The 12,476-nt window shown below is 45.6% G+C and overlaps 1 protein-coding gene across 1 annotated transcript in view; it reads right to left on the reverse strand.

The window, feature by feature from the left end:
- LOC121574692 (protein O-mannosyl-transferase TMTC1-like) overlaps positions 1-12,476 on the reverse strand; it is a 120,989-nt gene that overhangs the window by 63,806 nt on the left and 44,707 nt on the right. Inside the window, exons 5-6 of the mRNA XM_045212350.1 lie at positions 4,399-4,480; positions 4,005-4,108 (exon numbers count right to left, since the gene is read on the reverse strand). Of these exons, the coding sequence (XP_045068285.1) occupies positions 4,005-4,108; positions 4,399-4,480 (186 nt within the window). The remainder of the gene's footprint in view (positions 1-4,004; positions 4,109-4,398; positions 4,481-12,476) is intronic.

The raw sequence follows: 12,476 nt of genomic DNA on the forward strand, positions 1-12,476 counted from the left end.
TTGACCAGCACAAAAACATCCTGTGGCGTACTGCATTAGTATCGAACAGCCCCCATGATATGCAACTTTTCAGGGAAGTCAGGAACCAATATACACAATCAGTTAGGAAAGCAAAGGCTAGCTTTTTCAAACAGAAATGTGCATCCTGTAGCACTAACTCCAAAAAGTTTTGGGACACTGTAAAGTCCATGGAGAATAAGAGCACCTCCTCCCAACTGCCCACTGCACTGAGGCTAGGAAACACTGTCACCACCGATAAATCTACAATAATCGAGAATTTCAGTAAGCATTTTGCTACGGCTGGCCATGATTTCCACCTGGCTACCCCTACCCCAGCCACCAGCTCTGCACACTCCGCTGCAACTTGCCCATGCCCCCCCTACTCTCGGCGGGTCTGACCTAGAGTATGTGGACAACTAAAAATACCTAGGTGTCTGGTTAGACTGTAAACTCTCCTTCCAGACCCACATTAAGCATCTCCAATCAAAAGTTAGATCTAGAATCGGCTTCCTATTTCGCAACAAAGCCTCCTTCACTCATGCTGCCAAACATGCCCTCGTAAAACGGACTATCCTACCGATCCTTGACTTCGGCGATGTCATTTACAAAATAGCCTCCAACACTCTACTCAGCAAATTGGATGTAGTCTATCACAGTGCCATCCGTTTTGTCACCAAAGCCCCATATACTACCCACCATTGTGACCTGTACGCTCTTGTTGGCTGGCCCTCACTACATATTCGTTGCCAAACCCACTGGCTCCAGGTCATCTATAAATCACTGCTAGGCAAATCCCCGTCTTATCTTAGCTCACTGGTCACCATAGCAACACCCACCCGTAGTCTGCGCTCCAGCAGGTATATCTCACTGGTCATCCCCAAAGCCAACACCTCCTTTGGCCGCCATTCCTTCCAGTTCTCTGCTGCCAATGACTGGAACGAACTGCAAAAATCTCTGAAGCTGGAGACTCTTATCTCCCTCACTAACTTTAGGCGTCAGTTGTCAGAGCAGCTTACCGATCACTGCACCTGTACACAGCCCATCTGAAATTAGCCCACTCAACTACCTCATCCCCATATTGTTATTTATTTTGCTAATTTGCACCCCAGTATCTCTATTTGCACATCATCTTTTGCACATCTATCATTCCAGTGTTAATAGGAAATTGTAACTATTTTGCACTATGCCTTACCTCCATAATTTACTACATTTGCACACACTGTATATATATTTTCTGTTGTATTTTTGACTTTATGTTTTGTTTACCCCATATGTAACTCTGTGTTGTTGTTTTTATTGCACTGCTTTGCTTTATCTTGGCCAGGTCGCAGTTGTAAATGAGAACTTGTTCTCAACTGGCTTACCTGGTTAAATAAAGGTGAAATAAAAATAAAAATAAATACAAAACTTGACTCAGTTACACCAGCTCTGTCAGGAGGAATGGGCCAAGATTCACCCAACTTATTGTGGGAAGCTTGTGGAAGGCTACCCGAAACGTTTGACCCAAGTTGAACAATTTAAAGGCAATGCTACCAAATACTAATTGAGTGTATGTAAACTTCCGACCCACTGGGAATGTGATGAAAGAAATAAAAGCTGAAATAAATGATTATCTCTACTATTATTCTGACATTTCACATTCTTAAAATAAAGTGGTGATCCTAACTGACCTAAAACAGGGAATTTCTACTGGGATTAAATGTCAGGAATTGTGAAAAACTGAGTTTTTTAAATGTATTTGGCTAAGGTGTATGTAGATTCAATTCCTCCACTACACACAACCCCCTCTCTCCCCACTAAGCACAACATGCACAGCATTTCCTACCAGAGAGAAAATGAGAGAGAGAGAGAGAGGGAGTGAAAGAGAGAGAGGCAGCGTAATCAAGAAAGAGAGAGAGAGCGAGAAAGTCAGAGAAACAGCCATCGAAAGAGAGAGACATCGAGACAGAGAGAAAGAGAAAGAATAATTGAGAACATGAATAGCAGTTGCTGACAGGTAGGTGATGGGAGGTTTGAGGGCTGTAGCTGTGTCTCCTCTGTCTCCTGTGTTCCGGCATGTTCTCCCTGATCAAGAGTCCTGAATTCAGGTGTCAAACCACTTAGCTTCACAGCCTTACAGGCTCACACAGCCTGTGTGAGGAGAGCACTCCACACCACTCAGCACAGAGGACACTGACACACCAGATAGACAAATACCCTCACACACACACCCTCACACACAGTCACACACACAGGCATGCTCATGGGCAAACACACACACAGGTAAATACATGCACACACAGAAACAGGCAATGACAGACAATGGTACTTGATGTTTAATGGATTAGAATGTGAGTTGCAGTATGACACTAAACATTCTCAAAAAGCTTTCAGCATTGAATTTGATGCACACACTCAACTAGACAATCACACACACACACACACACACACACAACTAGACAATCACACACACAACTAGACAATCACACACACACACAACTAGACAATCACACACACACACACACAACTAGACAATCACACACACACAACTAGACAATCACACACACAACTAGACAATCACACACACACACACACACAACTAGACAATCACACACGCACACACACACACACACACAACTAGACAATCACACACAAACACACCTGACCTTTATGAGAAACGAGAGAGGAATAGCAAATGCTAAATCAACAGAAATGTCACTGGCCTGCAACATGGTTAGTTGAAGATACAAACTCCAAAGCACGCACGCACACACACACATGCACACACACACACACACACACACACACACACACACACACAAAGGTGCCATTAACCAGGCTGGGCTAGACTGTTGCATATAATTTATATAGTAAACAGCTACTTCTCCAGTCACCCATGGTTGATAAATCTGTAATATGAAGCTGTGACTGTAGTCCGCATCTTTATTCAAATAAATCACTTAAGCACCTACACACACACTCGCACACAAACACACAGCTACTTCTCCAGTCACCCGCGGTTGATAAATTGGTAATATGAAGCTGTAACCGCAGTCCGCTTGTTTATTCAAATAAATCACTCAAGCACCTACACACACAGACAGACAGACAGACACACACACACACACACACACACACAACCTCACACACACACACACACACACTCTTACTCCCACACACACACACAGGGAGATTAATGACAGAAGGGAGGCTGATATGATGAATTATAAATGGATTGGCAGAGAACCGCTGACATGATGGATAATCACTACTGCATCACCACAGATGGAGGGGGAATGGATAAACACAGACCACACACACCAAGGACGATACACACTCTTCACACACACACACACACACACAGCAAGGATGACACACACTTCTCATACACACATATCCATATCTGATTGATTCTCAGTATCAAAAGGACAAACACAATCTTCAAGGTTAGTCTCAATCCTCAGTATTCACTAGGAGATGCATCTCTTCATTCAAACATAATGGAGGACACTGACTGATGGATAGATAGACAGCAAATAGATAGCTGGCTGAATGGAACGGTTTTTAACACTAAGACTGACATTCTCCTTTCTCAATGACAAGAGCATCCCTGAAACAGTGCCGGGAAGAAAGAAGGGAAGGAGGGAAAGAAGGGTTGGATGTAGTGTATGAAGACTTTAGGATTACATTTCCCAGGTGGCCTTGCAAGAGCTAATGACAGCTACAGTGTCTGCCCCTGCAGATAGGGACCAGAGAAATACGGCTCGCGCACTCTGAGGCCTACAGCCCTGGGGTAGGCCGTGATGCCGGGGAAGAGGGTAGGAGGCAGACCCAGGGAGAGAGGCTGTTGTTTGGGTCTATTTGTGAGTCTATTTATGTTCATACTCTTTTATACAACTTTTAATATGGTAGTTACATGTAGCAGAGTAGCAGGAAATAAGACTGAATATGACTGAATACAGTATCTTAGCGTTTTTTAGGTACTGAAATGAATTTAACATGTCTGTGTTAGGGCTAGGAATAACCTGGTGAGCAGGTGAGGAGAGAAGGAGGCTGGGTTGTCCTGCTCAGAGAAGAGAGGCATGGAACCGCCCATCAGCCACAGCCTGAAGGACATGATGACCGCCACCTACAGGAGGGAGGAGTGAACAGCAGGACGTTACTATTAAAGCAGCAGATTACATCCACACCCAAAACTAGACCTACATTTACAAATACAAACTTAACAGTGAAATGTACCAAAACCTAACATCAAACCAGTGTTTTAACATACACATTCAACTTATGTAATGTTAACTGTACCGAACATAACATCAAACTTGTGCTTGAACCTACACATTCAGCATGATTACTATACCACAAAGATGCGTACTGAGATCTAGACATAGTCTTAGTTGCATGGTTGTGGTTGATACTCACATAGAGAGAGACAGCACAGGCTCGTTTGAGGAAGGGGACAGAGATTCTGAGAAGATCCTTCATCTTGGAGCTGGAGAGGTGCCTGGAACACAACAACACAGAGAGATGAAAGGTCAGAGAACTGACCTATAGTATTTGGGTCAGAGAACTGACCTATAGTATTTGGGTCAGAGAACTGACCTATAGTATTTGGGTCAGAGAACTGACATATACAGTTGAATCCTCCACCAGGGTTAATGGCATGTTTAGTCTCATCGGTTTACTTGTTCACCAATCCACCAATCCATTTATTTATTCAGTACATTAAAGTACTCACTAATGGCAATGAAAATCCATAATGGGTGGAGCTGATATCTCTCTACAAAAGATGGGGGGTGGTAGGACAGAGGAGGATGAGAGGAAAGGAAAGGAGAAGGGAGGTGGAGAAAAGAGAGAGGGGAAGAGTATGTAATGTCTTATAAAGTGCTATATCCAGGCACTCCGCATTGCGTCGTGCAGAAAAGAACAGCCCTTAGCCGTGGTATATTGGCCATATACCACACCCCCTCAGGCCTTATTGCTTAATTATATAACAGAGGTACACAGACAGAGACAAGGGGAGAGAAAGACTTGTAGAGAAAGAAGAGAAGAAATCAGCAGAAGGATAAAAAAAAGATAGAAGTGAGAATATCTACTGGATCAAGTCAATGAGGTACGAGAGAGAGAGAGAGAGAGAACTCTGGTGTCTGTCTAATGCTGCAGAGACATTAGAAAGAGAGGAGGAGAGTTTAAAAGAACACACCAATTGTAAATGAGTGTCATTGTTTAGTCACAATGTGTGAGTAAGCCTGTGCAATGTTGTGAAAGCAGATAGAGAAAGGGGGCAGGAGATTCAGAGAGTCGGTGACGCTCACACAGACAGAATTCCGAGCACGGAACGTAAAGAGACATGTCGACCTTGGGAAACATTACGGATTTGAGCTCCGCTGAAAATACAGATTTCACGCTGTGTAGAGGAATGAGATGTAACAAACAAACAAACAAACACACACACACACACACACACACACACACACACACACACACACACACAGACAGGTATTGTTGCGTTCTCAGCCCTGTGCCTCTCCCTCTCCCCAAAGGCCTGATGGGCAAGACGTCGCCACGCATCCACACAACAAGATGTTAATTTGTCATGACAACTGTGACCGTGGTTTCAGGGAGGGATGAATGAAGAGGCGGAGGGAGGGGGGTAGTTTGGGGGTGGTGGGGAGAGACATTGAGATTTGGTAAATTGTTCGAGAGTAGAGTTGGAGCTAGGAGTGACCTTCCTCACACTGCTTAGTGTGTGTGAGTGCATGAGTGTGTGCGTGTATTGTCTCACTGTCTTAGACAATATACACCAGGGATCAGTTACATACCATGGAAACTTAGACAGACAACACACACAAGTCTCTATATGAAACACACACATGGGCTTGCAGTGGGAAAACCCTCCAAAACCCCAAGGACTGAATAACATAAATAACCGTCACTGTATAGCTACTCTCTGCTGGGTGAATAACAGTTCATTCACAACACACTATGCTCCAGGCGGCAGGTAGCCTAGCGTTTAAGAGCGTTGGGCCAGTAACCGAAAGGTCGAAACCCCGAGCTGCCTTTGAGCAAGGCAGTTAACCCCCAACAACTGCTCCCCGGTCGCCGATGACGTCGATTAAGGCAGCCCCCCCCCCCACCTCTGATTCAGAGGGTTAAATGCGAAAGACACATTTCAGTTGAATGCATTCAGTTGTATAAACAGACTAGCTATCCCCTTTCCTTTCCAGTCATTTTTGTATTCTCCTGCTCGGATGTGGTATTTCCTCTTCCTCCTCCCTAGCCATTCAGTCTGTCGTCCCCACGTGCCACACACAGCAAAAAGGAATGAGGTATGCCTCTTTGCATGCATGCGTGTATGTATGTGTGTGTGTGTGTGTGTGTGTGTGTGTGTACCTACTCCTGTTAATCCCCAGTAGACATGATGATACCCTGGCACTTTACACAGTCTCATGTTACAATGGATTACATTCTACACAGGGCTATCTTAGATGACAGCCCTGCACGAGGGAGGTGTGTGTTCGCGTATAAGAGAGGGCAACCATGCAGCATTCATGGTTGATGATGTGTGTGTGTGTGTGTGTTGGCTTGGTTGGCACACTCTCCTTCTCAGGGGCGACTGGACAAAGTGGTCCCCAGCGTATGCCCTGCCTCACACCTCAGGTCTCCTCTGGGTCAAATGGGCCGTAAGGACTTCTGTTCCTGTGGTGTGGTGTGGTGTGATGTACTGTGAAGGGCTGCTCACCCAGCTACAGTCAAGAAGAGGCCAATACAGGCAGGCCTTTGTCGCATCATGCAATGTGTGTGTGTGTGTGTGTGTTAATCTCTTGGTACCCCTTCCCTGTGTCTGCGCCCTTATGTCTTCCCCGCCCCATCCCATTCCTTCACTACAGAGAGTAGTTCCTCATCACACACATACACACACCATCTCTCAGTCTGTCCCTGGGAAAAGCATCACACACCATCTCTGAGTCTGTCCCTGGTCCGGGGGCGTTGGCTGACACAGACTAGGTGCTATTTGTACAGCAGTCATGCATCTACATTCCTGCCGCTTCTCTGTGTTGAATAAGTGAGGTGTTCTTTACTTCATTATCCTACAACGCTGAGTTCAAACAGAAAGGGAGATCAGAGGCTGGGCGCTACGGCAACCACCCCCCCGCTGGGCTGGCCCAACCCACAGCGCTCATTATGGCTCACGGTTTATTAACTGGACAGAAGGAAAGGAAGTACTGTAAGAAGCTTTGGTGGAGAAAGGAAAGACAGTGTCATGCAGTGTTAGGTGTTGTATCAATGGTGTGAGGTCATACCAGTGTTTGGTAACCTGACAGTCAACCAGAGTCCTCAATGTACCTTAGGAGTATACGTTATACCACATGTCAAGGAGTAGAAGGAAAAAGATAGGCAGCTGGATAGGGAGTACACAAACACACTACAAAATAGCTTTGGAGTGAAGGAGGAACAGAACGCGATAGAGCAGAGAAGAGAAGGAGTGTGTGAAACCCATACACACAGTCTCACTCACCAAAGGGACCACTTTTATCCTTCAAGAAAGGGATAGTACAGCAAAGCAGTGTGGTTTGGATGCTGAATCATTGAGCAGTGACAGAGCAGACTATCCTGAAGGGAGGAAGAGAGGAGGAGAGGAGGAAAGGAGAGGGGGATTGGAGAAGTGAGGACAGTAATACGAGAGCTTTTAAATCCATGATGAATGTTTCCTTTGTTCAAATCCTGCAGGAGATGTCCTGCCAAACAATCTCCTCTGTTGCCGCTGCTTTAAAACACACTCGTTATGTGATTCGGTCAGAGTTTTCCCCCCCATGTTCATTATGTCATAATCAAGATTAGGTTGCAGGGCTTTGAGAGCAGTGGAGCACAGAAATAACTGCAGCAGTACCCGAAACACTCATCCCTCTGCTAGAAGGGGTCAAAGTCGGAATTATATCATCCCCAAGAGAAAGATTAGGATTGGGCATCCTTACAGAAATGAGTGTGTTTTACTATGTTTGTTTTACTGTGTGTGTGTGTTACGGATACAGGTATCCTGTGTTTTTGTGTGTTTCTCTCCTTCTGCCCTAATCACAGGTGTCCTGTATGTTCCTGATTGGTGGTCGTTGAGGTGTCTGCTGATTGGACCAATCAGTGAACATTCGTGTGAATTGCACCACCTGTTACTCGTTTGTTCAATCACACATTCCATTTTATAAACACCAGACTTGTGTTTGTTGTGAGAGAGAGACTTTTTGCCATATGTGAGTATGGACACGGTGGTGTCCTGTGTGTTGTGTACGCACTAACTTGCTGATTACCCTGTTTAGTAGCTTTGTGTGTTTTTGGGAAAAGGGGAGTTTAAGCTAGTTGCCCTTGGGCGTACATTACCCGTAGGAAGAAATCTGTCTATAAACACCAGTTAGACCTGAGCGGACCACCCACTGTATTTTTGTATGGTAGCAGTAGCCTAGCGGTTCTTCAGGCAGGCTAGATCAGTTTAGGGGGTTTTACACTATTGTTTCATTTCTTGGGTCCTGCTCAGCCCTTTTTCCCCAAACCTTTACCGTGTGTTTAGCAATAAACCATTTATGTTTGACGGTAGTTCATGGTTGTTGTGTCATTTTTGGTTCTCACTGTTCCAGGTCACACTTATAATTTGCATAATTTATGTTACGGGTCTCATGTCCATCCACCCTAGACGTTTAGAGCCACGGGGTTCGTAACATAAAGTGGGGGCTCGTCTGGGATCTATCCCATGCTACTCGTGCAAATTAGTAAGTGTCTGGTTCAGTGTTGAGCTTGGCAGCTGTACTACCTGTTTTTTTTTGTGTGTGCAGTAGTTGACGGCTCGTGTTGCTAGTAGGATGGCTACTTTTGAGTTAGGGGCATTTTTGGAAAACCCTACGTGGGGGGTTTTTGAGAATTGTCGTAGAGTGGATCTACAGGCTTTGGCTGACCACTTTTCTTTACCCATACCGAGGGGTTTAGTGAAAGCAGAAGTTAGGGAAGTAGTGTTAGAAATATTGTTGAGCGAGCGAGTGCTTGTGTTACCGCCGCCTGAGTCTGCTGCTCCTGTAGGGGATATGGTTGCTGTTTCTGTAAGCCCATCAGTGTCTGAGGACGAGGCTAAGGCTCCAGCCACATTGCCCCGTTATGACCCACTCTCCCCACTGACTGACAGTGATGCCAGGATGGATGTCCGCTCGACACGGCTCCAAATGGAGGCGGAAGAGCGGGCACACATCAGGCAAGACAAGCTGGAGATGCGTAAAATGGAACTAGAGGCAGAACAGGAGACGCGTAAGATAGAACAGGAGACGCGTAAGCTAGAGGCAGAACAGGAGACGCGTAAGCTAGAGGCAGAACAGGAGACGCGTAAGCTAGAGGCAGAACTGGAGACGCGTAGGCTTGATCAAGAACTGGAGACGCGTAAGATGGAACTGGAGATGCGTAAAATGGAACTAGAGGCAGAAACAGCGAGGTTAGTCTCTGCTCATACTATGCCTGCTAGTGAGCCAGCCTCACCAGCGGTGTCGTCTGCTACGTTTGATATTAGTAGACAGATCACCTTGGTACCTGTGTTTAGGGAGTCAGAGGTTGATTCCTATTTCAGTGTGTTTGAGCGTATAGCGGTAGCATTGAAATGGCCCGACGAGGTATGGTGCCTATTACTTCAGTGTAAGCTAACAGGTAAAGCCCAAGAGGTTCTGGCAGCGCTACCTCTTGAAGACAGTTTGAATTATGAAGTGGTCAAAGCTACTGTTCTTCGTGCCTATGAGCTTGTTCCTGAGGCATATCGACAGAGATTTAGGTCTCATAAAAAGTCTCCTACTCAGACTTATGTGGAGTTTGCTAGAGACAAAGGAAATCTGTTTGACAAATGGCACAGTGCTAGTAAGGTAACTGATTTTAACTCTCTACGGGAGTTAATCTTGTTAGAAGAGTTTAAAAATTGCTTACCGGAACGCATTGTGGTTTATCTGAACGAACAGAAAGTATCCTCACTGTCGGAAGCGTCTGTATTGGCAGACGAGTTTGTGTTGACGCATAAGAGCGTGTTTTCGGCTCGTACGGAGAGCCGGGCTGCGGAGTTGCTAACTTTTAATCCTAGTCGACCAGCAGTACATCCAGCACGCCCAAAAGATGTGCGTCACTGTTTCTATTGTCATAAGGTGGGACATATGGTTAATGATTGCTTTTTGCTTAAACGCAAACCGGGGATGCCTCGGCACACCAGGCCGCCAACGGGTGTTGGGCTGATTCGTACGGTTGTAAGGCCGGAATCAAGACAGAAGCCTCATAGTGAATGTGGTTTGAAAGTCCCTGTCCCAGATCACAGTTATGAACCGTTCATTTTTGAGGGGTTTGTTTCTATATCAGATGATGAAGCGTCTCAGCGTCCAGTTAGAATCCTCAGAGATACTGGTGCGGCGCAGTCGTTCATACTAGCTGATGTGTTGCCCTTGTCTAATAATACATATTGTGGTTCCAGTGTGTTAGTACAAGGAATTGAAATGGGATTTGTTCCAGTGCCATTGCACTTTGTGAACGTACACTCTGAGTTAGTCAGTGGATTGTTCAGAGTTGGCGTACGTCCTATGTTGCCAGTAAAAGGTGTGACATTTATAATGGGCAACGATATTGCCGGAGGAAAGGTGATACCCGTATTGGAGGTAATGGATAAAAGTGACCAGTCTCTCTCCGAGGAGCTGGCACAGGGTTATCCAGATGTGTTCCCCGCTTGTGCTGTCACACGTGCTCAAGCACGACAAGTGGGTGAAGTGGTAGATTTGTCAGACACGATTCTATTCAGAGAGTGTGACCCAGAGGATAGTTCGGGTGCTACCTCTGGTAAACTGGTGCAGTCTGACCAACAGCCCAGAGAAAGGAAGAAGGATGTGGAACTTGTTGCTGAGGCAATACAGTTACCAGTTACTCGTGAGCAGCTGATCGCTAACCAACAGGTTGACATTAGCCTGGCTAAATGTTTTTCTAGTGTTGTCTCAGAGGACGAGCTAAAGAAGAAAAACATGGCATACTTCATTGATGGTAATCTCCTCATGCGTAAATGGACATCCCATGTTGACGCTGGCGGAGATTGGAATGCTGTTTACCAAATAGTGATTCCTACAGCCTTTCGGCAAAATGTTTTATCCCTCGCTCATGATCACCAGTGGTCCGGACATCTGGGAGTCACCAAGACTTATGATCGAGTTTTGCGACATTTCTTTTGGCCTGGCTTAAAACAAGATGTGGCTCAGTTCTGTCGGACTTGCCACACCTGTCAAGTAGTTGGGAAACCAAACCAGGTTATTTTCCCCGCGCCTCTTTGTCCCATACCGGCCATAGGTGAACCATTCGAACATGTGATGGTTGATTGTGTTGGACCATTACCAAAAACAAAATCTGGTAACCAGTTTATGTTGACAATTATGTGTGTGGCCACCAGGTATCCAGAGGCCATTCCTCTGCGAAGGATTACTGCTCCAGTGGTGAGTAAAGCGTTGATCAAATTCTTCTCAACTTTTGGATTACCTAAGGTGATACAAACTGATCAGGGTACGAATTTCCTTTCTAAACTTTTCAAACAAGTGTTAAAATCCTTGTCAGTTACACACCGTGTGTCAAGCGCATATCACCCAGAGTCTCAGGGTGCGCTTGAACGTTGGCATCAGACCCTGAAGTCTATGCTCCGTAAATATTGCTTGGAATCTGAGAAAGATTGGGATGAGGGAGTTCCTCTAGTGTTGTTTGCTGTCCGTGAGACAGTACAGGAATCCCTAGGGTTCAGCCCAGCTGAACTGGTGTTTGGACACACCATGAGAGGACCTATGAAAGTCCTTAAGGATCAGTTTTTGTCACAAGAGTTGTGTGTGAAAGAAAATGTGTTGGACTACGTTAGTCGCTTTCGTGAGCGCCTACATGCTGCCTGTGCTCTAGCAAAGGAAGCGCTGTCTTCCTCACAGAAACGGATGAAAAGACACTATGACACACAGGCTGTTTCTCGTTCATTGCAGCCAGGTGACCGAGTTCTTGTGTTGTTGCCTGTGCCAGGAGCGTCATTGTCAGCACGTTTCTCTGGTCCTTATGTCATTGAAAAGAAACTAACTGAAACTGACTATGTGATACAGACTCCTGATAGAAAACGCCAATCTCGTGTGTGCCACGTTAACATGTTGAAGACATACCACAACAGACCCGTCACTCAGGTAGACAGTCCAGAGAAACTGGCCGAGTCGGCTGTCTCTGTTGCTGCTACGGCTGTAGTGGGAGGTAATGTTAATGATGTGGACGGAGATGGTTTGGAGTTGCGCAATACTCAGCAGCAGTGTGCTAGATTGCCCAATTCAGAGATGCTGTTGTCTCTCCCGTCAAGCCTGATTCATTTAACGGACAGACAGTCCGATGATATTGTGAGACTGTTACACAGCTTTCCATGTCTTTTCCATGATGTTCCTACATGTACAAATGTGTTAGAACATGACATTAATGTTGGAAACGCTGCACCTATCAAG

Source organism: Coregonus clupeaformis, unplaced genomic scaffold (genome assembly GCF_020615455.1).
Source record: "Coregonus clupeaformis isolate EN_2021a unplaced genomic scaffold, ASM2061545v1 scaf0009, whole genome shotgun sequence".
In the NCBI taxonomy this organism is placed as follows: domain Eukaryota; kingdom Metazoa; phylum Chordata; class Actinopteri; order Salmoniformes; family Salmonidae; genus Coregonus; species Coregonus clupeaformis.